The following is a 26,638-nucleotide window of genomic DNA, read 5'->3' on the forward strand; positions in this document are numbered from 1 at the left end:
TAGCAGCTGAGGGTCCAGATGTTCAGCACCATCCCCCTGATTATGAGCAATTCTGCCCTGTAACATACTGTCATCTCCTGGACCCCGGAGAGTGAGGAAGGGAAATATCAGTCTTTTTTAGCTTGATGGATTCAACAGAAATATTTAAGACTACATTAGAAGCTCCGATATCCTCCCACATCCAAAGATGTGAAGGTTAGGTGGATTGGCCATGGTAAATTGCCCACAGAGTCCACGGGTATGCAGGCTAAATGGATTAAATATGGTAAACATGGAGTTACAGGGACAAGGTTAGGTCGCATGGACTGCCCTTCCTGGAGGGTCGGTACAGACTCAATGGGCTGAATGGCTTTTTTCTGCACAGTAGGTATTCAATAATTCGATAATTTTGGATGCAATGCTGTTCTTTTCAAACTTTCTTTTCTCTGTAGAGACTGAGGTATAGTTTTTTTGATATCTCAGCCATATATCTATTCAAGCATAAACATAGACCGCAAGTAATTGGGTCTATTTGAGTGAGACAGTATCACATCTGAACTTGAAGTTATAACTCTGTTGTATGTAAAAAAAAAACATATTTTCCAACACCTGACTCAAAATTGTAACCATAAGGGGCTGTTTTTAAGCCTCTGTTGCCTTGCTTCTGGTGCTGAGACCAGTTATATCATTCCTAATGCCACCTCATCGCATATTCACTTAATCAGCATAGACTGAGGACTGAACCCAGGCCCTCACAACCATCCATAGTATTTGTTGAAAAGCATATTCTACAATCACTCAAATGTAACAAGGCAAATCAATTTGATCTTTTTGACAGATAATCTTTGAAAAGGCGGCATCATTTCAGATTTTCATTTAATCCAAGATCAAAGGGTTGTACGTTTTTCAGATCTGACTATAGTACTAGTCAGAATAAAAGAATATGTCTATTCTTTGAACACTGATTTGTAAATGTCAGCCAACATAAAGAAAGATTATAAACATCTAGTACAACTTTATATTTCTGCTTAGTTGCTGTTTAAAAGCAAAATATCTCCCCAGGAGCTTCAACATTATGGTCTAAATCATAAGGAAAATTCAATCCATTTAAAATTTGAATCCAAAATAACTAAAACTGGTTACTCCGTGAAATAGGGGATCTCCATTAAATAGTAGATGGGTCACATATAAGATCCTTATGCTGTTAGAGTTGCTCATGTCCAATAAAACGACATGAATCAAATGCTATCTACTTTGATCTCCAAGTCACACTTAAATATAGTGCACACATTTACAGCGTCTAGCTCACTAGTGACTAGTAATAGTCTCCTGGTTGGGAAAATCACCCACCACGTGCACGGCAGACACTCCTGTGACTCTGCCAACGTTGTCTATCTCATACGCTGCAGGTAAAGATGCCCCGGGGCTTGGTACATTGGCAAAACCATGGAGATGCTACGACAACAGATGAATGGACACCGCGCAACAATTGCCAGACAGGAATGTTCCCTCCCTGTGGGAGTGCACTGCAGCGGTCAAGGACATTCGGCCTCGGATCTTTGGATAAACACCCTCCAAGGCAGACTTTAGGATACACAACAATGCACAGTCACTGAGCAGAGGCTGATAGGCAAGTTCGGTCCCCATGAGGACAGCATCTACCAGGATCTTGGGTTCATGTTGTGCTACAGGTGACCCCACCACACTCTCCACTCTCTCTCTCGCTCTCACACCAGCACACTCTCACACACTTATAAATCTATGGGGTTAATTTGCATTTGCAGATACACTCTATCTTGTTCAAAAAGCATACAATTTGTGGATACAGTAAGTCAGTCAATGGGGCATTTTATAAATTCCTGCTTTGGAAATAAAACCACATTCAAACACAAACAGATAATAAAAAGGGCCTCACACTAAAAGGCATTGTCTGACCTGAGAGGTCACCTCCTGTATTCATTGATAAAACCTTTAGTTATCTCTGAACATTGACTTGAAAGAAATTCGGAGAGTTACATATTAAGCAATCGAAACCTGCATCTCCTTTCTAACAAATTAAGGAATTTACAGGAGGGAGTCAGCCAGCCAATGTAGAGCTATTAAATACATTCGCATCAGTTGTATAATCATTTGATCTTTTATTTAAAAATTCTGTGTCTTGATACTTTCTCTCTCGTTATACCTGAGGAAGGGGGAACATTCCGAAAGCTTGTCGGACTATAACCTGTTGTCATGTGATTTTTGACCTGGTTTAAAATGGCACATCATTAGCCAAGAATACATGTCTCAAGGTGTCAAGCTTAGCTTCATAGGAGTTGGCAGTCTAGCACCTTCTGGCGTAAGTGTAAAGTAATTTGTTGTCAATATCAAGACATGAACAATGACAAGAAAAAATATTTCTGCAACCTTTTGAGTTGTATTTATATTCTGTGACTGTTTTGTTAGCCAATGTGTCAAATGCAGGAAAGGCAAAGATTTTTCATTTCTAACACATGCATCAACTGCAAGCTTAGGTGGCATAAATTTTGAATCATTTTCTCATGAACTGAACTGGAAGTGACATTCATGTGTTTAAAATGATAGAGATTCAATAAGATAGAAACAGCAAAACCATTTCCTAAGGGAGGAATCAAAATCAAGATGACATAATTGTAAAATTAGAGCTGGGTCATTTAGGAAACAAGCAAACATGGGTGGCACGGTGGCACAATGCTTAGCACTGCTGCCTCCCTTTGCCAGGGACCCAGGTTTTGATTCCTGCCTCAGGCGACACTCTTTGTGGAGTTGGCTTATTCTCCCCGTGTCTGCATGGGTTTCCTCCCACACTCCAAAGATGTGGAGGTTAGTTGGATTGGCTGTGCTAAATTGTCGAGGAATGTTTAGGCAAGGTGCATTAGCCATGCGAAATGCAGAGTTACAGTGATAGGGTAGGGCAGTGAGTCTGGGTGGGATGCTCTTTAGAGGGTTCGTGTGGACTTGATGGGCCGAACGACCTGCTTCCACACTGTAGGGATTTTAAGCACTCTCCGACATGGATGGTTTTGGAAATCTCAGACTCACTGTTCCAGAGAGTCTAGATGCTGGATCTACTGAAATTTTCATGACTGAAATCAATTTTTGTTCTGGGTAAACATACCAAGGGATGTGGAGTAAAGGCCTTATACTGGTGGCAAACCTCCATCATTACTCCTTGCTCCTTTTAGGTTTCCCTCATGTCTGTCTGAAATTAGATGCGAGTTAATAAATCTCCAAAGACCAGTACTGGTATTAAGACCACTTCTGCTAATTTGAGCACCACGTCATAATTTTTCTAATTCATTGGCAAATTAACCAGAAGTCCTTCCAGGATTGTTGAACATGACAGAGTTAAACCGTGGTTGTTTTTATATTTAACCGTGTTACAAAGCTGGTGATGGCAAGCTCCATGTCTGCAAAGCTGTGGATCTGTGCTCCCCAATCCTCTTACCGATGTCATTGGCTCACTTGGTCACATTTACATATTAACTCAGCATTGAAGCCAGCCAAAATTGAGAAGGCCCAAAATTCAATGCTATTATTACAATGAGGTGCAAGGACATTTCCTCTTGATGCCCAGGCCTACACCATTCACTCCCTGCTTGCACTCGAGGTCCGATTTAAACAAATTTCTCAAGAGCAATATACTTCATAACTATATGCAAACATAAAAGGTATCAGCTGAAAGCTGCTAATTTCCTGATTCTACTCCTCCACTGTTATGCTATTTGGTAGACGAAGCACTTCAGTGATACCCGCAAGGCCACTGGCGAAGTGCAGCCTTCCCACTGACACCTGGGAATCACTGGCCCAAGACCATCCAAAGTGGAGGAGGAGCATCCGGGAAGGTGTCGAATACCTTGAGACTGACCTTCAGGAAAAAGCGGAAGCTGGGCACAAACAGTGTAAGGAGTGCATTGCCGTACCAACGCCCCCACCCACCCCTTCCTGCGACCGCCTTCTGCCCCAAGTCCAACAGAGCCTTCAGTAGCCGCATCAGTCTGTACAGACTCACCCTGAGAGAGTCATCCTCGTCTGTGAGACACCACCAATGAATTAAAAAAAAGAACAAATTTTACAGAGAGTGATTTACCTTAATAAAGAGAACATCAGGTGAATATTTGAATGGTAGAAAAATGCAACATTTTCAGTCTGACAAATAGTTAGAAATTGAGCTGGGAATACAGTCAGAGGGTTCAGGAGTTCCCAGAGAATATGACAATCGTATTGATTCAGTGATATGTTCAACAATAACATTTACAACTAGGTAGGAGAGTATTGCATTCAATTTTCCTTCCCTCTTCATGAGGAAACATTTTCTACTCAACTTGTTGAGTGACGTTATTATACACCTCTAAAGCAGGTGGGACTTAAACCCAGACCTCATGACTCAGAGGTAAGGACACTACCACTGCACTACAAGAGCTTTTTCTCTGTCAGGAGCGTTGGTGTTAGGAAGTATATAATCTAGCTATCTGCTTCAAGATTATTTATTTCGAGCAAAGGCATTATTAATTCTCCACATTGGAAAACATTGTGTACACAAAGCAGATGAGTGTTGTGCCTCAAAATCTTCATCACATGCATGTGTTATTTTTATAAAATTGCTAATACTTCTTTGTACCTTTAATTATGAGAGACATGGATACAATGGATAGTTGGAATCCCTTTCCCAAGGTAGAAATGTCAATTACTAAGGGGCATAAGTTTAAGATAAAAGGGGGAAAATTGTAAAATAAATGAGGCACATTTTTCACACAGAGGGTGGTAATTACTTGGAATGCACTTCCAGAGGAGGTGGTAGAAGCAGGCACAATAGCAACATTTAAGAGGCATCTTGATAGATGTATGAATAAGTGGAGAATAGAGGGATACGGACCATGTAGAGGCAATAGGTTTTTAGCTTACAAAGGCTCCATGTGTCAGTGCAGGCTTCAGTGGGCTGAAGGGCCTGTCTCTGTGCTGTACTGTTCTTGGTTCTTTGTACCTGCATTTATACATCAATTTCAGTATTGCTGAAAAAAGATACTTGAGTATCATGGGGAGGCGATGGCCTAGTGGTATTATTGCTGGACTGTTAATCCAGAGACCCAGACAATGTTCTGAGGAAGGGTCACCAGACCCCGAAACATTAACTCTGTTTTTGCCTTCACAGATGCTGCCAGACCTGCTGGGCTTTTCCAGCAACTTTGTTAATGTTCTGGGGACGTGGGTTTGAATTCTGCCACGGCAGATGGTGGAATTTAAATTCAATTTTTAAAAAATCTGCAATTAAAAATCGAATGATGACCATGAATTCATTGCCAATTGTTGGAAAACCCATCTGGTTCATTAATGTCCTTCAGGGAAGGAAACTGCCATCCTTACCTGGTCTGGCCTACATGTGACTCCAGACCCGCAGCAATGTGGTTGACTGTTAACCGCTCTCTGGGAAATTAGGAATGGGCAATAAATACTGCCTGGTCAGTGACACCCTCATCCCATTATGAATAAAAGAAAAACTTGAATAGTTTTCTTGATCAATACTTAAGATCTGTACTCCCAAGCAACAAGACAATCTGTCGAACTAAATCTTCTTTGTTTTTTGTTTTCAGAATGTTGTCAGAAAGAACACAAGCAGACAAGCAGGATAAAAATTGAATGACATAGCTTGCATTGGACACTAAGATGCAAATTAAGTCAACAGTAAAATATGAGGCCAGATGAAAGCAACATTTATACAAAAACATCTCAACTATCAAAACTTTTAATGTTAAAAATCAACCTTCCTTATGTGCAAGTAATATCAAGATTATTTTTAAATTCACTGTTGCTCCTTATAATATATATAGTATGATGTATTTAATTTTACATATAAAATTATATTATGATTTTTCTAAAAAAAAGTTGCTAAAACCTGAAATGAAATCTGTAGAAGCAACTTATTTTACCAGATGAAGCAACAACTGGCTTCAAAACAAATCTCTTTTCCATATTTGCTTTGGGACGTGAAGTCATCTCGTCCCCCAAAAAATGTGTTTGTTTTATAACTAGGATAATAAATTTCAGAATCTGTTAGCACATGTCACAAACCTTCTACAAATCTTGTAATAGCCTGGATGAGGTTGTGCACACCGCTGGGGATGTTCCATGGATCTCTCTGCACATGAGTCCGTAGCTGTGCTGTACAATTGACCTCCGATTCCATTTCGTTCTTGAATTCTGTCCAACAATGAAAGGTTCAGAACGGTTATACATTTTTTATTAGTGGAAATTTTTGGATTATATCACATCACTTTGTAATGCAGCTGTAAGCCACACTGTTCTTATTACTGATAATGACATCATGTTCTCTTCTCCTCAGATTTTCACAATCTTATTACTTTGCAAGCCAATTAAATGTCCAGGAGCAAATAAGGGAAAGGAATTAGATATCCATCTATATATCTACTCCCTACCATTTTTAACTTTTGTTAATTCTTTCATTTCATTACAGTGATATATTATATTAATATATAGGTGCCGGCTGTGGTTCAGTGATAATAATCTTGTCTTTGGATCAGAATAATGTGTGTTCAAGACAGCCAAGATTTGAGCACATGATTCTCGCTGTCAATGTAGTTAAGGAATACAGTGTGAGAGTAGGAAAGTGTTGCTGCATTAGTGAGGCCACATCTCAAGTAGTGCATGCAATCTTGGTCTCCTTACTTGAAGAGGGACATAGTTGTATTGGATGCAGTTCAATGGAGGTTCACTTGATTGGTTCCAAAGATGAGGGGTTTGTCTCATGAAGTGAGATTGAGCATCTTAAGCTTATACAGTCTGTTGTTTAGAAGAATGAGAGGCGATCTAATTGAGGCACATAAGATGCTAAAGGGGATTGACAAAGTAGACGCAGAGAGGATGTTTCCTGATCTGGGGGCAATCTAGAATGAAAGGTTACAGTTTTAGAGTAGAGTAAGGGAGAGGAGATTTAAAGCAGAGATGCCGAGAAATTCCTCCCTCACAGGGTCATGAATCTGTTGAATTCACTGTTTCAGACTGCGGTGGAAGTTGGGACATTAGGTAAATTTAAGGAGGAGATAGACAGGTTGTTAATGAGTAATGGGTTGAAGGGTTGTGGATAGAGGGCAGGAAAGTGGAGTTGAGGCCGCGATGAGATCAGCCATGATCGTATCAAATGATGAGCTGAAAGGCCTACTCCTACCCCTAGTTCTTATGTTCTTCTGCTGTGCTGAGGAAGAGCTGTTTTTCAGTTGAAACATTAAACTGAGGCACAGCTGCTGAGCCAAAGCCAAGATGGATTTTTAATCTGGAAGGGAATCAGAGATATTTTTGTTTTATTCACATGTAGGATATAGACGTCACTGGCTGGGCCAGCCTTTATTGTCTACACCTGGGAATTAGGCAGGGAAGTGAAGCTGAGGACAATCGGATCTGCCTTGATCACATGGAATGGCACAGCAGACTCAATTGACCAAATGTCCTACTTCTGCTCCTTGTGTTTCGGGCTCACACCATTGAAGTTCCATATCCCTTGCACCATTCCCATGATTGTTTACTGCACGCTCTCTAAAGTCTTCACATTTTCCTTTAGCATAGATATAATACATCAGGTGAGCGCAAACCACTATCCTTAAAAAGTTTAGCATGACTTGCTTCTTTTCTACTGTATACCCTAATTAATAAAGCTTAGCTCACAAACAAACAAAGAGACTCAGAAAACTGAAAGAACTGCAGATGCTGTAAACCAGGAACAAAAACACAAGTTGCTGGAAAAGCTCAGAACTGAAGAAGGGTCACCGGACCAGAAACGTTAACTCTGGTATTTTTCTTCACAGATGCTGCCAGACCTGCTGAGATTTTCCAAAGGAACTCAGAAGATTGGCAGCATCTGCGGATATTTCAAGACCAGTATAATTCTTCTTCAGAACCCACCATCAGAGGGAGTTAGAACTTTATCAATGAAGTTCTGAAGAAACATCACAATGAGCTTGAAATGTTACTATGTTTCACTCTTCACAGAACAGCTAAGTTTTCCATTATTTTCTGTTTGTATTTCAGATTTCCTCATCCACTTCTACTTTAATGAAGTTTAGGATTCTACATACTTAATAATTAATCTCTCCTACCACCTTCAATGATTTCTGTGAATACACATCCAGTCCAGCAGGTCACAAGAAGCTTATTTGCATGTATGAGAGTCTTATTAAAACCACAACATGCATAAATTAAGTTCACCATCCCAATTAGCTTCTACCCAATTGAGATACTCAATGCTTCAGAGACTTGACTGCATATAGCAGCTGTATATCAAGCAGATTGAAGTTCTTCCTAGACTTCGGGGTAATTATAATGTCATTACCAAGGACTGTAGCAATTCAAGAAAGCAGTTCACCAACTCTTTCTCCAGGGAGTTTAGGGATGGGCAAAATATGCTGGCCCAGTCAGTTGTCCCCACACCCCCTGAACAAATAAAATTAGATGTCTCTAAGTGTCTGCCAGAAAGGAGTACAAATAGAAGTAAGCTTTTTAACTATCGGATAAACTGTATTTTTCCTAAAAGTTGATTTCTCTAATCATTCATCGTAATTTATTCCTCTGATAGTACCGCTGAGTTTTGTTGTTGTTGTCATAAAAACTTGTTGGTGTGTCATTGATCTGAAGTGACCGGTGAAAATTAGTGGATAAACACGTCACCCAAATCCAGTAGAAGATAACCAGAAGATCAATATCAGAAGATCAACTGAACTTGTACAACTCAGAGTAATTACTGCCAATCAGTTTTGTAACTAAGGGTTCAGACTGCCATCTAGTGCATTGAATGCAATGGTATTCAAAAGCCACGGTTATCAAAGTAACATTAAGAATCCTAAAAAATCATCTTCACAAAATTAATTTTATCACAGTGACATTTGAGGGTCAAACACATCATAAGGGTACATAGCACAACATTAAAATTGATATTCAGTCGAAATTGTTCAACAAAAGGTCACTTATTACTTTCTGATATTTCGTTTGAAAAAAAATCACATTCTTTGTTAGTCTTAAATATTTTGCACGAAATAATTTCCCTATCTCAGGTCCGTGTATTGACATTTGAAGTATATTCCAATCAGATTTGCATTCAGCTATTAGTTTAATTCATTTATGGTTTCAGAAGTGATTAAATTCTAATTCTTCTCCATTATACTGCGCAAACCAGCAAACGGTGAATATTGTAACCTTCAGAGAACAGGATGTAAAATTGTGCCACATTTAATACTGCCAAGCGTGGTTGAGGTTCCCAGTAGGTCACTCTGCACAATTCAAAGGTTACTGTCAGTGTTAGTCACTTAGAGACAGGGAGACAGGGAGACGGGGAATAAACTCCTTGCAGGAAATGGACTGCTGTAAAGGTAGCAGAGGTCATTGGCTGCGTACTTGGCACCTGGAAGAAGACCCAAGAGCTATTTGTTAGCTCCATGCAGTGGAGCAGCCAGAGGTGCAGCTAGGATCATGGAAACATAGAAACAGGAGAAGACTATTTTGCTCAGCGAGCCTGCTCCACCATTCTGGCTGTCTCCTCAATGCCACTTTCCCGCAGTATCTCCATTATTTTAATGTCATTGGAGTCATAGAGTCATACAGCATGGAAACAGACCCTTTGGTCCAACTCATCCATGCTGACCATGTATCCGAAACTTAACTAGTCACATTTGCCTGTGTTTGTTCCATAACCCTCTTTCCTATCCATGGACCTGTCCAAATGTTTTTAAAATGTTGTAATTGTACCTGTCTCCATCACTTCCTCTGGCAGCTCATTCCATACATGCCTCTGTGTGAAAAAGTTGCCCCACATGTTAAATCTCTCCCCTCTCACCTTAAACCTATGTGTTTCATTTTTGAACTGCCCTACCCCTGGAAAAAGGCATTGGCTATTCACCTTATCTACGTCCCTCATGATTTTATAAACATCTTTAAGGTAACACCTTAGCCTCCGATGCTCCATGGAAAAGAATCCCAGCCTATCCAGCCTCTCCTTATAAATGAAACCTTTCAATCTTGGTAACATCCTTGTAAATCTTTTTTGCACCTTTTCCAGTTTAACACCATCCTTGCTATAGCAAGGCAACCAGAACTGTACTCAATATTCTAAAAGTGGCTTCACCAATGTCCTCTACAGCTATAACATGACATGACATCCCAACTCCTATAATCCGACCAAGTGTACCTTATGCCTTCTTCACTATCCGATCCACCGGCATCTCCACTTTCACGGATATGCTGGGCCAAAAACATTCAGGCACACCTGCCTTGGGAGCTGAAAGCCAGGCCTGAGTACCGGGGCAGAAGGAACATACGCTCTGATTTATCAAGTGGAAGTGGCACTGTGAACAAACTGGGTCAGAGTGACTCCAAGTCTGTGTGAAATAGTATGTGCCAGTTGCTGAGAAATGGGTTTTACGTCGACAACATTGTATAATGTGGAAGTTGGTATCTGATGTGCGTTGGCACCATGGAAGCAGAACATTTCTTTATTACCCCCATGATCGTGTTACTTATTCACGTGCTATCGCACAAAGATGGAGCTGAGATTTAAACAGCAGCAGATGGACTCTCGTCCTTTATAAATATTACAGGTTGCTGACAGACTTAGATGTGTTTGGCAGACAAAATGCAGGACCCTTGTGTTAATTAATTGCATGGAAGTTATTGGCAAGCAACAGCTAGCTTTGGTCATCAAAAGAATGCCATACATCAAACAGACCACAAGCTGTGGTCTTTTCATAAGAAGAAAATGTACTTGCAAGACTCCAGAATTGCACAGATATCCAGCCTACTGGGGAAATCAGATAAGGACACCAAGTAGACATTTACAGTACAGGAAGAGGCCTTTCGGGTCATTATGTTTCAACAAAGATCTGACTGCATTAATACCATTTACCAGTTAGAGCAACACAAGTGAACGCAGTTCAGGCAGTGAGTTTCAGACTCTGTGTAAACAAAATTTCTCAACTCTCCTCCTAACCTTCCCCCTCTTGCTTTAAATCTTTCCACCCTTGTTACTGACCCTCTACTGATGGAAAAAGTGCCTTCCTATCTATCTTATCAGTGAACCTCATTATTTTATACACCTCCAGAAAGTCCCCTCACAATCTTCCCTGCTGCAAGGAAAACAACCCCAACCTATCCAATCGTCCCTTATTTTACAGACCTTCCAGCCCAGACAGCATGTTAAAACCACCCAACATCGACTAAGGCACCAAGAAATGACAACAGCAGAAACAACCCTGTCAATCCTGCAAAATCTTTCTTACTGATACTTTTTTAAAATTCATTTGTGGAACATGGTTGGGCCAGTATTTATGGTCCGTCCCTAGTTGCTCTTGAGAAGGTGGTGGTGAGCTTCTTGAACCTTCTTGAACCACGGCTGTGGATTGACCCACAATGCTATTAGGGAGGGAATTCCAGGATTTTTGAACAAGCAACAGTGAAGGAGAGGGAATATATTTCCACATCAGGATGGTGAGCAGCTTGGAGGGGAACTTGAAGGTGATAGTGTTCCCATGTATCTGCTGCCCTTGTCCTTCTAGATGGAAGTGGTTGTGGGTTTGGAAGGTGTTGTTTGAGGATCTTTGGTGAATTTCTGCAGTGGATCTTATGGATAGTACACATTGCTGCTACTGAGCATTGGTGGTGGAGGGAGTGGATGCTTGTGGATGTGGGGCCAATCAAGTGGGCTGCTTTGTCCTGGATGGTGTCAAGATTCTTCAGTTTTGTTGGAGTTGCACTCATCCAGGCAAGTGGGGAGTATTCCATCACATTCCTGACTTGGGCCTTGTAGATGGTCAACAGGTTTAGGGAGTCAGGAGGTGCGTTACTCGCCACAGTATGCCCAGCCTCTGACCTACTCGTGAGTATTGGTCATGACTTTTTGCTGCTAGTTGGTGTTCATGTACTCTTGGGGCCAATTTTCTTCCTCTCTGTCCAATGTTGGATAGTCACGCATCTCTATTCACACAGATAAGGAGATCCATCGGTTCGATTGGGACAACACCAGGATCCTAGGACAGGCCAAACAGAGACAAGCACAGGAATTCCTAGAGACCTGCTTCTCCACCAAGAAGGCCATCAACAAACACATAGAACTAGACCCTATATATACACATCACGGCGAAGAAGAACCGAAAATGAGGTCATCAAATCCAATGGACCCCAGAGTTTAAATACCAGGCAGGAAAACACAACAGCACTTCATCGGAGCCTGCACCGATGAAGTTACCCAGCAGGGTAATGAAACGCCTGTGAACTAACGAACCAGCGCGACGAGCCAAAAAACCACAGCAAATCTGTTCCGTGTCAGTAAGGTGAACAAAATTACACAATACCCTTAGGTGTCCGTCTCACCAACGCACTGCACAGTTGTAGCACAGTTTCCTACTTTTATACTCCATCTCCTTTATAATAAAAGACAACATTCTGTCCCTCTGAACAACAGTACTCTGCAAGCTCTCTCCATGTAATTAATACTATGCTTTGTTATTCTCCCTGCCAAAGCGTGCAGCCTTATGTTTGGCTACATTGGACTCCATATACCAGTTTTTTTGCACAATCACATAACTTACCTATACCACTTTGAAGACTCTTTGCAATAACTGACCACTTACTTTCCAATCTATCTCTAAGTCATCTGCAAACTTGGCTATAATACCCTTCATCAGAAACCTAATATTGATATGATGGAAAATACAGAGATATTATGTATAATGTTGTGATAAAGTAAGTTTGCTTAAAAGCTACACAAACAATTAATTGGACTAGAATTTAACATTTTTTGAGTAAGTTGTCTGAGAACACAAATCATTTGGAAAAATTAATAATCCCAGATTACTTCTAGAACATTTATATACCAATAAAATGAACTTCATGCTCAACTTTTACCTATTCATGTGCAACTAATAATCTAATGACAACTTGTACCCCTTCCAACTCCATCTTGATTTAGCCCCTTCCCCCTGTCCCTGCCTCTCCCTCACTGTTGATGGTCTGCACTGCCCTGAATGGACTTTACAGTAGATTACTCAATTAAAATCACAGGTGATTCACAGGTGTTGGTAATAAATAAAAATAATGTCACAGGTAATTTGGTGAAAGGACAAAAAGAAGTTCAGTTGTGTGTGAGAGTAATTCTAGATATAGAAAGTAAAACAATAACTTCTAATGGAATATAGAGTTAAACTCACAAATGATAGGGCACTGTAAAACTCAAAGCATAATGTAAAAGAGTATTGCCCAACAGTTACTTCAATATTGAGTTTTAACCAACTCTTGGTTCATTTTCGATGCAAGCAATGTGATGATACTATGGCTTTAAAGAGGTGTATTTTGACCTGTTGTCTTTATTAAGAGAGGTTGAGACAGAGGTACAGGGCGGTATACTTTAAACTAATAAAGTAAACAATTTGTGGGCCCTTGAGCTTTTTACAAGTTGGAACAATAGACGCAGCCTGAAGGGGTGGGGTCAAGGTCCCACAAAGCCAAGATTTTAGTTCAGCTATCAGTAGCTGTTTGGGTTTGGAAGCTGCTATACATCTCTCCCTGCTATAGCAAAACACTTCAGTTCTCTCTCTATCTCTCTCTCTTCCCCCCCCCCCCCCCCTCACTACCACCTCAAATCTCTCTCTCTCTCTCTGAGTTTTCTCTTGATGTTCTTTCCTCCTGGACTGGAGATTGCAATGGAGCCAATCTATTTTATTGAATGTGCCTTTGCCAAGGGTGTGTTGATGGGATGTTTCTGTATTGGAATAGTTGCTGTTTAGTAGTTAAATGATCTATTATTCTGTTACGTTTTCCAGTAGAGTTAAATTAGACCAATAGAATGTATTTTGCTTCAAGCCTCAGATTGACTAATCAAATTCGAGTCATAAAGACATAGAGTTGTACAGCACGGAAACAGACCCTCCTGTCTAACGCATCCACGCCAACCTTAATCTTAAATTAATCTAATCCCAATTGCCAGCATTTGGCCCATACCCCTCTAAACCCTTCCTATTTACATATCCATCTATATGCCTTTTAAATGTTGTTGTTTACCAGCTCCCATCACTTCCTCTGGCAGCTCATTCCATACATACACCACTCTCTGCATGAAAAAGTTGCCCGTTAGGTCCCTTTTAAATGTTTCCCCTCTCACATTAAACTTATGCCTCCTAGCTCTGGATTCCCCACCCCAGGGAAAAGACCTGTTTATTCACGCTATCCATACCCTCATGATTTTATAAACCTCTATAAGGTCACCCCTCAGCCTCCAACGCTCTGGGGAAAATAACTCCATCCTATCCAGCCTCTCCCTATAGCATAAACATAGAACATAGAACAGTACAGGCCCTTCGGTCCACGATGTTGTGCCAACCTATTACCCTACTAAGATCAAAATACCCTGCATATCCTACATTTTACTATCCTCCATGTGTCTATCCAAGAGTCACTTAGAAGTCTCTAAAGTATCTGACTCCACTACGACTGCCGGCAGTACATTCCTCACGCCCCACCACTCTCTGTGTAAAGAACCCACCTCTGACATCTCCCCTATACCTTCCTCCATTTTTTTTCTTCTTTAGCATTAATATAATAAAATTTGAACAGAATCTTTTGTGTAAACAATAACGATTCTGAAGATCCACTTCTCACACTAGTAAATTGACACAAGAAAATCAATTTCTTAGAATTTCTCAATTTCAGATAAGTCTGCATCCTTGTCACAACATATGGTTGAAAAAATGCATATTTTTAAAAAGCATATTTAGGGGGAAGCGAAGGCCCATTGGTATTATCGCTGGCCTATTAATCTAGAAACTTAGGTAATGTTCTGGGAGCCGTACAAATCCTGCCATGGCAAATGGTGGAATTTGAATTCAATAAAACAAATCTGGAATTAAGAATCTACAGATGACCATGAATTACTGTCGATTTTCGTAATGTCCTTCAGGGAAGGAAATCTGCCATCCTCACCTGGTTTGGCCTGCATGTGAATCCAGACTGACAGCATTGTGGTTTGGAAGATCAGCTACAGATGGAAATTATACAGTGAATGGCAGAACCCTTAGGAATATTGATATCCAGAGGGATCTGGGTGCGAGGTCCACAGATCACTGAAATGGCAGCGCAGGTAGATAAGGTAGCAAAAAAGGTCAATGGCATGCTTTCCTTCATTGGGGGGGGCATCGAATATAAGGATAGACGAGTTACGCAGCAGCTTTATAGAACTTTATCCAGGCCACACTTGAAGTATTGCCCACAGTTCTGATCACCACACTACCAGAAGGATGTGAATGCTTTGGAGAGGGTACAGAAAAGGTTCACCAGGATGTTGCCTGGCATGGGAGATTTTAGCTATGAAGAAAGGTTGGAGCGACTGGGTTTGTTTTTACTAGAATGCAGGAGGTTGAGGGGTGACCTGATAGAAGTTTATAAGATTGTGGATTGCATGGATAGAGTGGAAAGTATGATGCTTTTTCCCAGGGTGCAGGGGTCAATTACTAGGGCGACACCGTATCACTTTGCGGGGATGGGGCGAAGTTTAAAAGAGATGTGCAAAGCAAGTTTTTCACACAAAGAATGGTAAATGCCTGGAACATGCTACCAGAGGGGGTGGTAGAAGCTTACACAATCACAGCATTCAAGAAGCACCAGAACTGATACATGTATAGGAAGTGAATTGAGGGATGTGGATCCTGTAGGTGAGTCAGTTTAGTATGGAAGGGTAAAATGTATCAGTGCAGTCAGAAGAGCCTGTTCCTCAGCTGTGTAAACCTTCCAACATCCTTGCAAATCTTTTCTGAACCCTTTCAAGTTTCACAACATCCTTCTTTTGGCAGGGAGACCAGAATTGCACACAGTATTCCAAAAGTGGCCTAACCAATATTCTGTACAGTCGCAACATGACCTCCCAACTGCCATACTCAATGCACTGACCAATAAAGGCAGACATACCAAACACTTTCTTCACTATCCTATCAACCTGCGACTACACTTTCTAGAAATATGAACTTGTACTCCAAGGTCTCCTTGTTCAGCAACACTCCCCAGGACCTTACCATTAAGTGTATAAGTCATGCTTTGATTTGCCTTTCCAAAATGCAGCACCTCACATTTACCTAAATTAAACTCCATCTGCCAATCCTCAATCCATCACATCCAGAAGACAATATTTGCCTTTAAAAATAAGAAGAGTTGGGTTCTAAGCTATCTTCTTAATATATTTTGAGTGGGTTTGATCTGGTGTATAACAGCAGTTAGAACTGTTTTCTTCAGCAGTCACCTCCTAAACCTGTCAATCTTCATAGTTACTCCAGTTATTACATTTACAAGACATAACATTCCCTCTAACTTTGAATTTTCACCTAAACCACAGACCTATCCATATAACACTTACCACATGGCCATTCGTTTTCAACAGAATGAAAATGTTGTTAATGTAAGTGCAGTTTTCTTCCTAATAGATTTTGCTAAGTGCAGAATTACTTATCTCACAGAATTTTCACATTTTGAAGATTGAACATCTGATGTCAAATTTACAAAAGGAAACCTCCCTCAGGCTAAGATAGGAAATATCTATTTTAAATGCTCTGCATTTTGTCACTTTCTGCCTTGAAAACATGGACTCATGCTGAAGTAGTCCATAGGCAGAAACACATTCTTGCACCCCTCCCATAAAAACACTTCTCACACAGTCTAGGTGGTGAGGGTTGGATTTAGAATATAGAACATAGAACAGCACTGCACAGGAATAGGCCCTTTGGCCCACCATGTCTGTGCCAATAGTTAAACGACTCTAAACTAATCCTATCTGCCTGCATGTGGTCCATATCCCTCTATTCCCTGCCTGTTCATGTGTCTGTCCAAATGTGTTTTAAACATTCCTATCGTATCTATTTCTAACACCTCCCGTGGCAGTGTTTTCCAGGCACCTACCAACCTGTGTAAAAAACCTGCCTCCTTTATACATTCCTCTTCTCACCTTAAACCTATGCCCCCCATGGACATTTCCACCCTGGGAAACAGACTCTGACTATCCATGCCTCTCAACGTTTTATATACTTCTGTCACATCACCCCCTCAGCCTCCAATGCTCTAGTGAAATCAATCCAAGTTTGTCCAACCTCTCCTTATAGCTAATACACTCCCATCCAAGTAACATGCTTGTCAACCTCTTCTGCACCCTTACAAAGCCTCCACATCTTCCTTATAATGTGGTGGCAGGAACTGCACACACTACTCTAAATGTGGCTTAACTAAAGTTGTACGCAGTTGCAACATGATTTGCCAACTTTTACAAACAATGCCCTGACTGACGAAGGCAAGCACGCTGTATACTTTCCCATTACCTTCTCCACTTGTGTTGCCATTTTCAGGGAGCTATGGACCTGCACCCCAAGATCGCACTGTACATAAATGCTCCTAAGGGTCTTGCAATTTACTGTATTCTTTCCTCTTACATTTGACCTCCCAAAATGCATCACCTTACACTCGTCCAGATTAAACTCCATCTGCCATTTCTCTACCCAACTTTCCAGCTGATCTATGTCTTGCTGTATCCTTTGACAACCTTCCTCACTGTCCACAACTCCACCTATTTTCATGTCACAGTAAGTCCATTTTTTCCTAAGTGTGAGTTAAATCCTGAATCTGTCCAGTCGTTTCCCAAATGCTGTTGTAAGGCTGACGCAACTGCTTAATACTGTCTCAGCAATGAGTCAGAAGGTGAGAGAGTGTTTGGCAACTCCAGCAGCACGTCAGCCTGCCACATACCTGAATGTATCCGTACATCAAAGTCAGAGAGGTCTCAGTGTGCTGGCAAGCGTCACTGGCAAGTGAGTTGATTGAGGTGCTTAAGGAGCAAGTAAACCCCACTGAAGGACCTCATCCACTACTCCCAGGTGTTAGAAAGCGGTGAGAGGGCTCCCGCCAAGGACTGGTAATGTGTAAGGGGGTGTCCCACCTTCATGAGTTCCTGAGCCAAGGAACGCCCCTGCAAAATGTGATCACCCACACCCCAGGGCTGACCTTACCAGGCCTTCAAGATCCCGACCACACAGACATCTCCAGATCCTTAAACCCCACTTCCCAGAAATGCCTCCCTGTCTGACACTTGGTATGATGTGTAAACCCAAACCTGAACCATTGCTAGCCCTAATTGTAATCCTAACCCTAACCCCAATCCAAACCAGAACCCTAACCAGAACCCTAACCATGGCCTTAACCCTTACCCTAACCGTAACCCTAACCCTAAATTAAACCCTAAATGAAACTGTAACCCCAACCCTAACCCTAACCTTTACACTTATCCTAACCATAACTGCTATCTCAACGTCTGAGTGAATGGACTGACAAAAGGGAACTCAAAAGCTTACCTTGACATTGCAGGAAGAACAGAGTATGCTGAAATGCTGGATTCATGTACTCGTTAGTAGCATGGCATAACATATAAGCATGGAATGGACTTATTGATTGCTTTAATTGATTTACGGGGAATAAACATTTTCTATAGCCTATTTCTTACATACTAAGTAATATTATATCTATGTTGATTTTTATGTGTTTGGTACAGTATAAGTATCAAAATTTCTTGTGCAATGCTTTCTAACGGTCACTGGGAAATCCCTATCACTTCAGGGACTCTTATGGAATATGAATTCAGAGGCTGTAAAACTGATAGTGGAACGTTGCAGAATTTCAACAAATAGGAATGCAGTAACTTTCTCTTCATTTACTGACAATGTCAGCATAGCTATATTCAATACTCAGGGGTTTCCAGAAATGACCTGTCTGTTAATATCTTGCAATGTTAATAAAGGTCATTTTGACAGTTGTGGCAGAGAAGATGGGAATTGACTTAAAAGTCCGGATGGAAGAGAAGAGATTGTTGAAGGACATTTATATGAATGATTTGGATGTGAATTTAGCAGGAATGGTCAGTAAGTTTGCAGATGACCTAACATTGGAGGTGTAGTGGATAGTGAAGAGGGTGATCTCAGAGTACAACGGGACCTTGATCAGATGGGCCATCAGGCAGATGGTGTTTAATTTAGACATATTTGAGATATTGCATTTTGGAAAGGCAAATCAGGTCTGGACTTATATAGTTAATGGCAGGGTCCTGGGGAGTGTTGTCAAGCAAAGAGACCTCAGTGTGTAGGTTCATAGTTCCTCGAAACTGCAGTCACAGGTGGGCAGGGTAGTGAAGGAGGTGTTTGGTATGCTTGCCTTTATTGGTCAGTGCATTGAGTATAGGAGTTGGGAGGTCATGTTGCGGCTGCACAGGACATTGATTAGGTCAATTTTGAATATTGTTGTTCAATTCTGATCTCCCTGCTATAGGAAAGATGTTGGGAAACTTGAAAGAGTTCAGAAAAGATTTACAAGGATGTTGCCAGGTTTGGAGGGTCTGAGCTATAGGGAGAGGCTGAATAGGCTGGGACTATTTTCCCTGGTGCGTCAGAGGCTGAGGGGTGACTTTATAGAGGTTTATAAAATCATGAGGAGCATGGATAGGGTAAATAGACAAGGTCATTTTCCCAGTGTAGGGGAGTCCAAAACTAGATGGTATAGGTTTAAGGTGAGAGGGGAAAGATTTAAAAAGGGACCTAAGGAGCAAATTTTCACGCAGAGGGTGATGCATGTATGGAATGAGCTACTAGACGAAGTGGTGGAGGCTGGTACAATTACAAAGTTTAAAACGTGTTTAGATGGGTATATGAATGGAAAGGGTTTAGAGGGATATGAGCCAAATGCTGGCAAATGGGACTAGATTAATTTAGGATATCTGGTTGGCATGGACGAGTTGGACTGAAGGGTCTGTTTCCGTGCTGTATATCTCTATGACTCTATGACCCTATGAATAATTTGTTCTAATGAGAACTTCAGAGTGCCATTCCTCAGGGTCATCAGTATGTAACAGATGATATCATGTGTTTCCTCTTAAATAACATTGAGTCCTCTAATCCAGAACAGGAACCAGTGTCTGTATTTGGTTGATTGATTGATTGATTGATTTATGATCATGTGTACCTAAGTACAGTGAAAAGCTTTGTTTATGAGCAGTACGGGCAGATCATAGTAAGCAAAGACATACAGATCATAGGGTGCTTGGACAGAGCGAGGCATACAGGTTACACTGCAAAGGAAGTGTGCAAAGCAAGATCAACATTATTTGAAGTCAGAGACTCCATTCATCAGTCTAATAATGGCAGGGAAGAAGCTGTTCTTGATTACGCCGTACCCTGTTCAATTCATCCTTGCAGATGCCTGCACACTGAAGTGACAGTATTTAACACAAAATTCACAAATAGCCCCAGTGGTAACAAAACATGCTGAAGACTCACCCATGTCTGAGAACTCAGAGAATAACCTTGACTCCAAGTGGTTCATGACAGCACAAAAATTAGAATTAGAATTAAGTGTTATTGCCACACGTACTCAAGTACAGAAATACAGGAGTACAGTGAAAAGTTTACAATGTCACCTCTCATTAAGCCATCTTTGGTACAAAGTACCTTGGTACAAATCTTAGATACAAAAAGAGGAGTAATGAAGAAAAAAGTTGCATTACCATACAGTGATACATAGTATAAGTTAGAAATAAGACATTGTTAAAAGGATAAACATTACAAGGCAACTAAATACCACTGCCATTCCTGCTGCTTGTGTATTTCCACAGAACAGCACCCAAAAAAAGCAGCCCAGGGGGATATCAGTCTAAGCATAGCAAATTTTGGATATACTTCATAGCGAAAAATCTTTTCAATCTAGCAGGCTGCCAGTTAGGAAAAACAGAGGGAAAATATTTGTGAAGTTCTAATGCCAAAGCATTTCTAATTAATCAGCATTGCATCTACAACAAGCCCCACCTCTCCACCCACTCTGCCCCACCAGCTGCCAACAAAAGGGCTAACCTCTCCCTTACAGAGCTCGTTTGGCACCATCTCATGGTGCCACTTCTGGCACTGTCTTGTATCTATACCACGTATTTTCTTCCTGCTGTGTCTCCAGTGAAAGAACATGCATGGGTCTGCTCAAACTGAGTCTAATGTAATGGCCTTCATGATAGAACAGCACCATTGCAAACTCTGTTTGACAGACTAAACCGCTGAGCAAAGAATGGCTGAATTCAATGCTACATGAGCAGAATCCTTTGTTTTCCACTGGCTTAGGTCTAGGGCTATTCTGTTTAAATATGTGAATTTCATACAGTTACTTATTCCATAACTTCATACACAAAGGCATTTTGAGGATGAGCATGTCTTTTGACAGCACCCAGTCGCACCAGAATTAGCATGTATTCAGAATGAACAGAACTCAAACCTATCTGATTTGTGAACCAATTACTGATCCTCTGAGATGCTTTTCCTCAAAACCAAGATGATCTTATATGCTGAGAGAAGGAAGTTAACATACTGAACAAAACCATAGATGTGTTTCAGTCTCTGGGAGTTGCTATCGAATAAGAATACAAGAAAAAGATATTATTAAGCTAGAGAGGGTTCAGAAGAGGCTCTGGTTTCCTCCCACAGCCCAAAGATGTGCAGGCTGGGTGGATTGGCCATGATAAATTGCCCGCAGTGTTCAGGGAGGTGTAGATTAGGTGGGTTATAGGGGGATGGGTCTGGGTGGGATGCTCTGAGGTTTGGTGTGGACTTGTTGGGCCGAAGGGCCTGTTTCCACACTGTAGAGATTCTCTGATTCTATGATTCAAAGGTTGGATAGACTGGGAGTTTTTTTCATTTGAGCGTAGGAGGTTGAGAGGTGACCTTACAGAGCTTTATAAAATAATAAGGGGTATTGACAGGGTTAGTGATAGATGTCTTTCTCTCTAGGATGAAAGATTTCAAGACTAGGAGGCATACTTTTAAGGTGAGAGGAGAGAGATTTTAAAAAGATGAGCGACAATTTTTTTATACAGAGAATGGTTCGCATGTGGTAGGAAGTGGTGGATGTGGGCACAGTTACAACATTTAAAAGACACTTGGATAAGTACATGAATAGGAAAGGTTTGGAGGGATCTGGGCGAGGAGCAGGCAGGTGGGATTAGTTTAGTTTGGATTATGTTCGGCATGGTCTGGTTGAACCAAAGCGTCTGTTTCCATGCTGTATGACTCTGTGACTCTATAATAGAATAGTTCATCACCCCAGCTGAGATCAAGTCATTCCATCAAACAAATCCTAGACCTTTCCATCTCTGCATCTCATTACCATGTGGTTATCTTTACTCCACTGAGCTTTTGGAGAATTGGTAATATTTGTTAATAGAATTGAAATTATTTTCTTGTGCGGGCATTATAAAAATCTAGTTTCTTTGAAGAGTTTCTTCAGCCTTTAAGAGCAGTATTCAAGTTCAAAAGGGATCCAAAAGATTTCCTTCACATTATTGTGAATGAAGCCATTTCTCATCTACAAAAAACATGTTTACAATTTCCAACACATTGTTGATGGGGAAACCATCTGAAATGTAATTTCAGTATGTTCTTAATGATAAGCCGAAAAGGACTGAGTTAATTCCTTCATGAGCAGTAGGAAGCTTTTCAGTTCTTTTGTGCCAGATTTTTTTTCTTTTTGTTATGCTTTTGTTAATTGGATTGCAGCTTCTTCTGAATTCTATTTGAAGGATTGGCTGTCAATTTTGCAGTCACAGGCCCCACAGACTTGTGGTCAATGTACTACACTGACACTTTTAAGTCACACAGATATAGACCAAATTGCTCAAAGTCAGGTCTGTCAGGATCAACAGAGAAATGTTCTAGCGGACAGCAGAATCACTATGATTTTCAAAGACCTTGTATTTACAGTCGTAATTGCAAGATGCTGTAATTTAATTTGCAGAATAAAGATTAATCCACATTTTGACAAACTCAGAAACGTAATTTGATTATACAAATGAATTCTGTAAAGGACTGTGTCCCTTTATTTCATGTTTTTTTATAAACGGGGGGACCGAAATGAGAAAGAGCTGTTTTAAAAACCAGTGGCTGCTGTTCTGAAAAGCAAATGACCCAGAATCCACTGCAGGCATTGTATAGACAGCACCAGCTACAGTCTGAGTTGCGGTCAGTTTGGAGCTAAAGAGATGTAACTGATGCAACTTTTGCTGGCAACAGAAGTCGATTGGTCCACGGACTGTTGTCCAGTTATCACCAGCTGTGTGATTCATTTTCCGAGAACTGAACAACTTGGAACTGGAAAAAAATGAGAGGAGATTTATAGAGTGAGAGAGAGATAGTGATAATAGACCGAGAAGGATAGATAGAGATATAGAGAGAGATAGCTAGAGCAAGATATAGAGAGTGACAGATACAGCAAGAGATGTGATAGAGTGAGAGATAGAGAGGGATGCAGCGAGAGACAGAGAAGGATACCATGAGTGATAGAGAGGGATAAAGAGGGATAGAGCAAGAGACAGAGAGGGATAGAGTGAGAGATAAAGAGGGATAGAGACAGAGATGGAAAGGGATAGAGTGAGAGAGAGAAAGGGATAGAGATAGAGAGAGACAGAGGGATGCAGAGATAGGGAGATAAATAGTGAGAGATATATAGGGAGAGATACACACAGAGAGAGATAGATCAAGAGATATAGAGATAGATAGTGTTCAGTTCTTCTCCAGCTCAGCAGCAGTCTGTCTGTTCTCTGCAGTCAAACCTCACATAAATCTAGAGAAAGCCAGTTTATCTTCCCTGTAACAATTGCTTTTAAGTTGTAACTTTTACTTGATTAGTCAGAGGCTATTTGTAATGGAGCCAACCACCTTGTGTTTCTCATTAACCAGTGGAAGCATCCAGAGAAAGATGACTGAAACAACATGCTGGCCAGCAGAAGAGTCATCAGCAAAATTTCAGCACAGAACCTGCAACAAAGGCTCCCAAACTCTCTTTCCAGTTTTTCCACTCTGCCATAACCTATTATTTTAAACTCTGCCTCTGTAAAAGGGGTGTTTTTAAGGAAATTAGATTTTAATTAGCAGTGTTATGTGCTGATGGTTTTCAATTGTTTACCTGCTGCTAAAGTCTAATTATTTGTAATAAATAGTGATTATTGTTTAGTGCAGAAGGCTGGTCCACGCTTTCAATCAATTTGGGTATGAAAATCAGGTAAATTGGGGGAATCTTGCGTACTTTATAAAATCTTTAACTTTTGTGATGACTCAAGGAATAGAGGGGCTTAGTTTTTAACATATTACTGCAATGAGTCCTAACATTTCAAAGAAATGGCCATATTCAAAACTGATATGTAATCTGGAGTCTCTGTATTTAGCTATAAACAAAACCTCCTGAAAATTCATTCACAAGATAAAAGCATTGCTGGCTAGGCCAGAATTTATTACTGTGGATCTGGAGTCACATGTAGGCCAGATTAGGTAGGGATGGCAGAATTACTTCCTTAAAGAGCACTGGTTCATCAGATGAGTTTTTATAACAATTGACATTGGTCATTGAATGTAAATTTCACCATCTACCCATGGTGAGATTTGAATCAATGTCCCCAGAACATTAAACTAACCTGGGGTTTGAGATTACTAATCCAGAATAATGCCATAACACTGCTGCCTCCCCTGAAATAATGCAGCAGCTATAACTTATTCAAACCTATTTGGAAAATATTTACTGATCACAGAGAACAAATATATTCCAGTTTTACCGGCTTTGCTACATTAAAGCACTTGAAGTTCCACAAAGAAATTCTGAAGAAGCGCAAATTAAATAATATGTACAAAAAAAATTATCTTTTGTTAAAGCTGATGATAAACATTATCCCTCCAACTAACAAAGGCACCTGCAGCTTTTCATAGTTAATACAAAATGTTACCTTGGAAACTTCGTTTTGGGATTAACTTCTTGGTTTGTTCAAATGCTTTTGCCACCGCTGGTCCCTTCAGAAGATTACTGACTGCATCTACCTGTAGGGATAAAGCAATATCACTCACAAAGCAATATTAGCACAGACTTAAACCCCTGACTTGAAATAGGACTGGCCTGTAACAGAATGGATCTGGAGTGTTATCTTGTAATACGTTCCTTTAATGAGTTCAGACGCAAAATATTTATGATATTGACCTAGTGCTCACCAGCAGCAGTATGTACTATCTCCCAAGATACACTGCAGAAATTCTCCAAAGATCCTTAGACAGCAACTTCCAAACCCATAACCACTTCCACCTAGAAGGGCAAGGGCTGCAAATTCAAGGGAATATCACCACCTTCAAGATCACCTTCAAGCAACGTACCATCCTCACTTGGAAATTATCATAGTCCTTTCACTGTCACTGGGTCAAAATCCAGGACTTCCCTCCCCAACAGTATTTGGGTCACAGCACGTGGACTGCAGTGATTCAAGAAGGCAGTCTGCAACCTCCTCAAGGGCAACTGTGCCAGCCAGTACCACTCATGTCCCATGAGTGAATTATATCTCCTGACTTGAGATAGGACTGGCTTGTAACATAATGGATCTGAAGTGTCATCTTATAAAATGTTCCTTCACTTTAGTGAGTTCAGATCCAAAATATTTGTAATTTTGCACCAATCAGAAGAAACCCTAACCTCAATAGACGGATTCTCTGGTCAGTACAACTCAGTAAATGATCCGAGAAAACATCACTAACCAGGACTAACAGAAAATCAAAAGTGGAATTACACACGCCCTCTCTCCACTTTATCAATGGACTGATTTGATTTATGCATCTTCCACAGTATTCTCCACCATCAGCTCGGTCAAAAACAACCTCCCCAGCCTCATTTCCACCTCTTCATTGTCCTAGACATGGATTATTGTTGTTCAGTAAAGTTGGTGGGTGATAAAGGAAGTAGCAGGAAAACATGCGGATGCTAAGCCTATCTGGCACAAAAGGAACTTCTGCCTCTGCCCACTTGCCTGGCATGGTCTTGGTAGTTTCTCTCCCACCTTTGTCATCATACTTGAAATACTGCTATCTGACCCAAGTATGACATTGAAAAAGTTTTCTGTGTTTGAGTGTGTGATAAAGTGTGTGTGGGTGTGTGTGCGCGCGCGCGAGAGAGAGTGTGTGTGTGAGTGACAGAGTATCTATGTGCGCGAGAGAGAGAGAGTGTGTGTGTGTGAGCAAGAGAGAGTGTGTCTGTGTGCGTGCGTGCATACGTATATATGCGTGCGTGCATACGTATATATGCATGTGAGAGTGAGTGAGTGAGAGAAAGTGTGTGTGAGCATGAGTGTGTATGAGCATGAGAGAGTATTTGTGTGAGCGTGAAAGAGTGTGTGTGTGAGAGTGAGAGTGTGTGTGAGCTCGAGGGAGAGAGTGTGTGTGAGTATGATAGAGAGAGAGTGTGTGAGGGTGAGAGAGTGTGTGCGAATGTGCGTGTGTGCGAATGTGCTTGTGTGCGTGCGCGTGTGCGTGCGCGTCACTGAGCATTTCAAACAAATTTTAAATATATCAATAATTATTAGCAACCCTGGAGTTATTTTTGCCTTTTCAGTTATTTCCTAAAACAGTAATGTAGGTGCCAACACGGCTTGGAATTATTCAGCCTGAAGATACGCTGGAGGTTAACTAACTCTTCACATGCAAATAATGTCTCCATTCAGAGATTCTAGGAACTGCAGATGCTGGAGAATCCGAGATAACAAGGTGTAGAGCTGGATGAACACAGCAGGCCAAGC

The 26,638-nt window shown here is 40.9% G+C and overlaps 1 protein-coding gene across 3 annotated transcripts in view; it reads right to left on the reverse strand.

Annotated features, from left to right (window-relative positions):
- The window catches only part of prex2 (phosphatidylinositol-3,4,5-trisphosphate-dependent Rac exchange factor 2), a 248,085-nt gene that overhangs the window by 44,097 nt on the left and 177,350 nt on the right, over positions 1 to 26,638 (reverse strand). For all 3 annotated transcript variants that reach the window (XM_048596382.1, XM_048596381.1, XM_048596383.1), the window contains 2 exons: positions 24,812 to 24,902; positions 6,067 to 6,195 (listed from right to left, as the gene is read on the reverse strand). In XM_048596382.1, coding sequence (XP_048452339.1) covers positions 6,067 to 6,195; positions 24,812 to 24,902 — 220 coding nt within the window. The remainder of the gene's footprint in view (positions 1 to 6,066; positions 6,196 to 24,811; positions 24,903 to 26,638) is intronic.

This window comes from Rhincodon typus, chromosome 4 (genome assembly GCF_021869965.1).
Source record: "Rhincodon typus isolate 14 chromosome 4, sRhiTyp1.1, whole genome shotgun sequence".
Classification (NCBI taxonomy): domain Eukaryota; kingdom Metazoa; phylum Chordata; class Chondrichthyes; order Orectolobiformes; family Rhincodontidae; genus Rhincodon; species Rhincodon typus.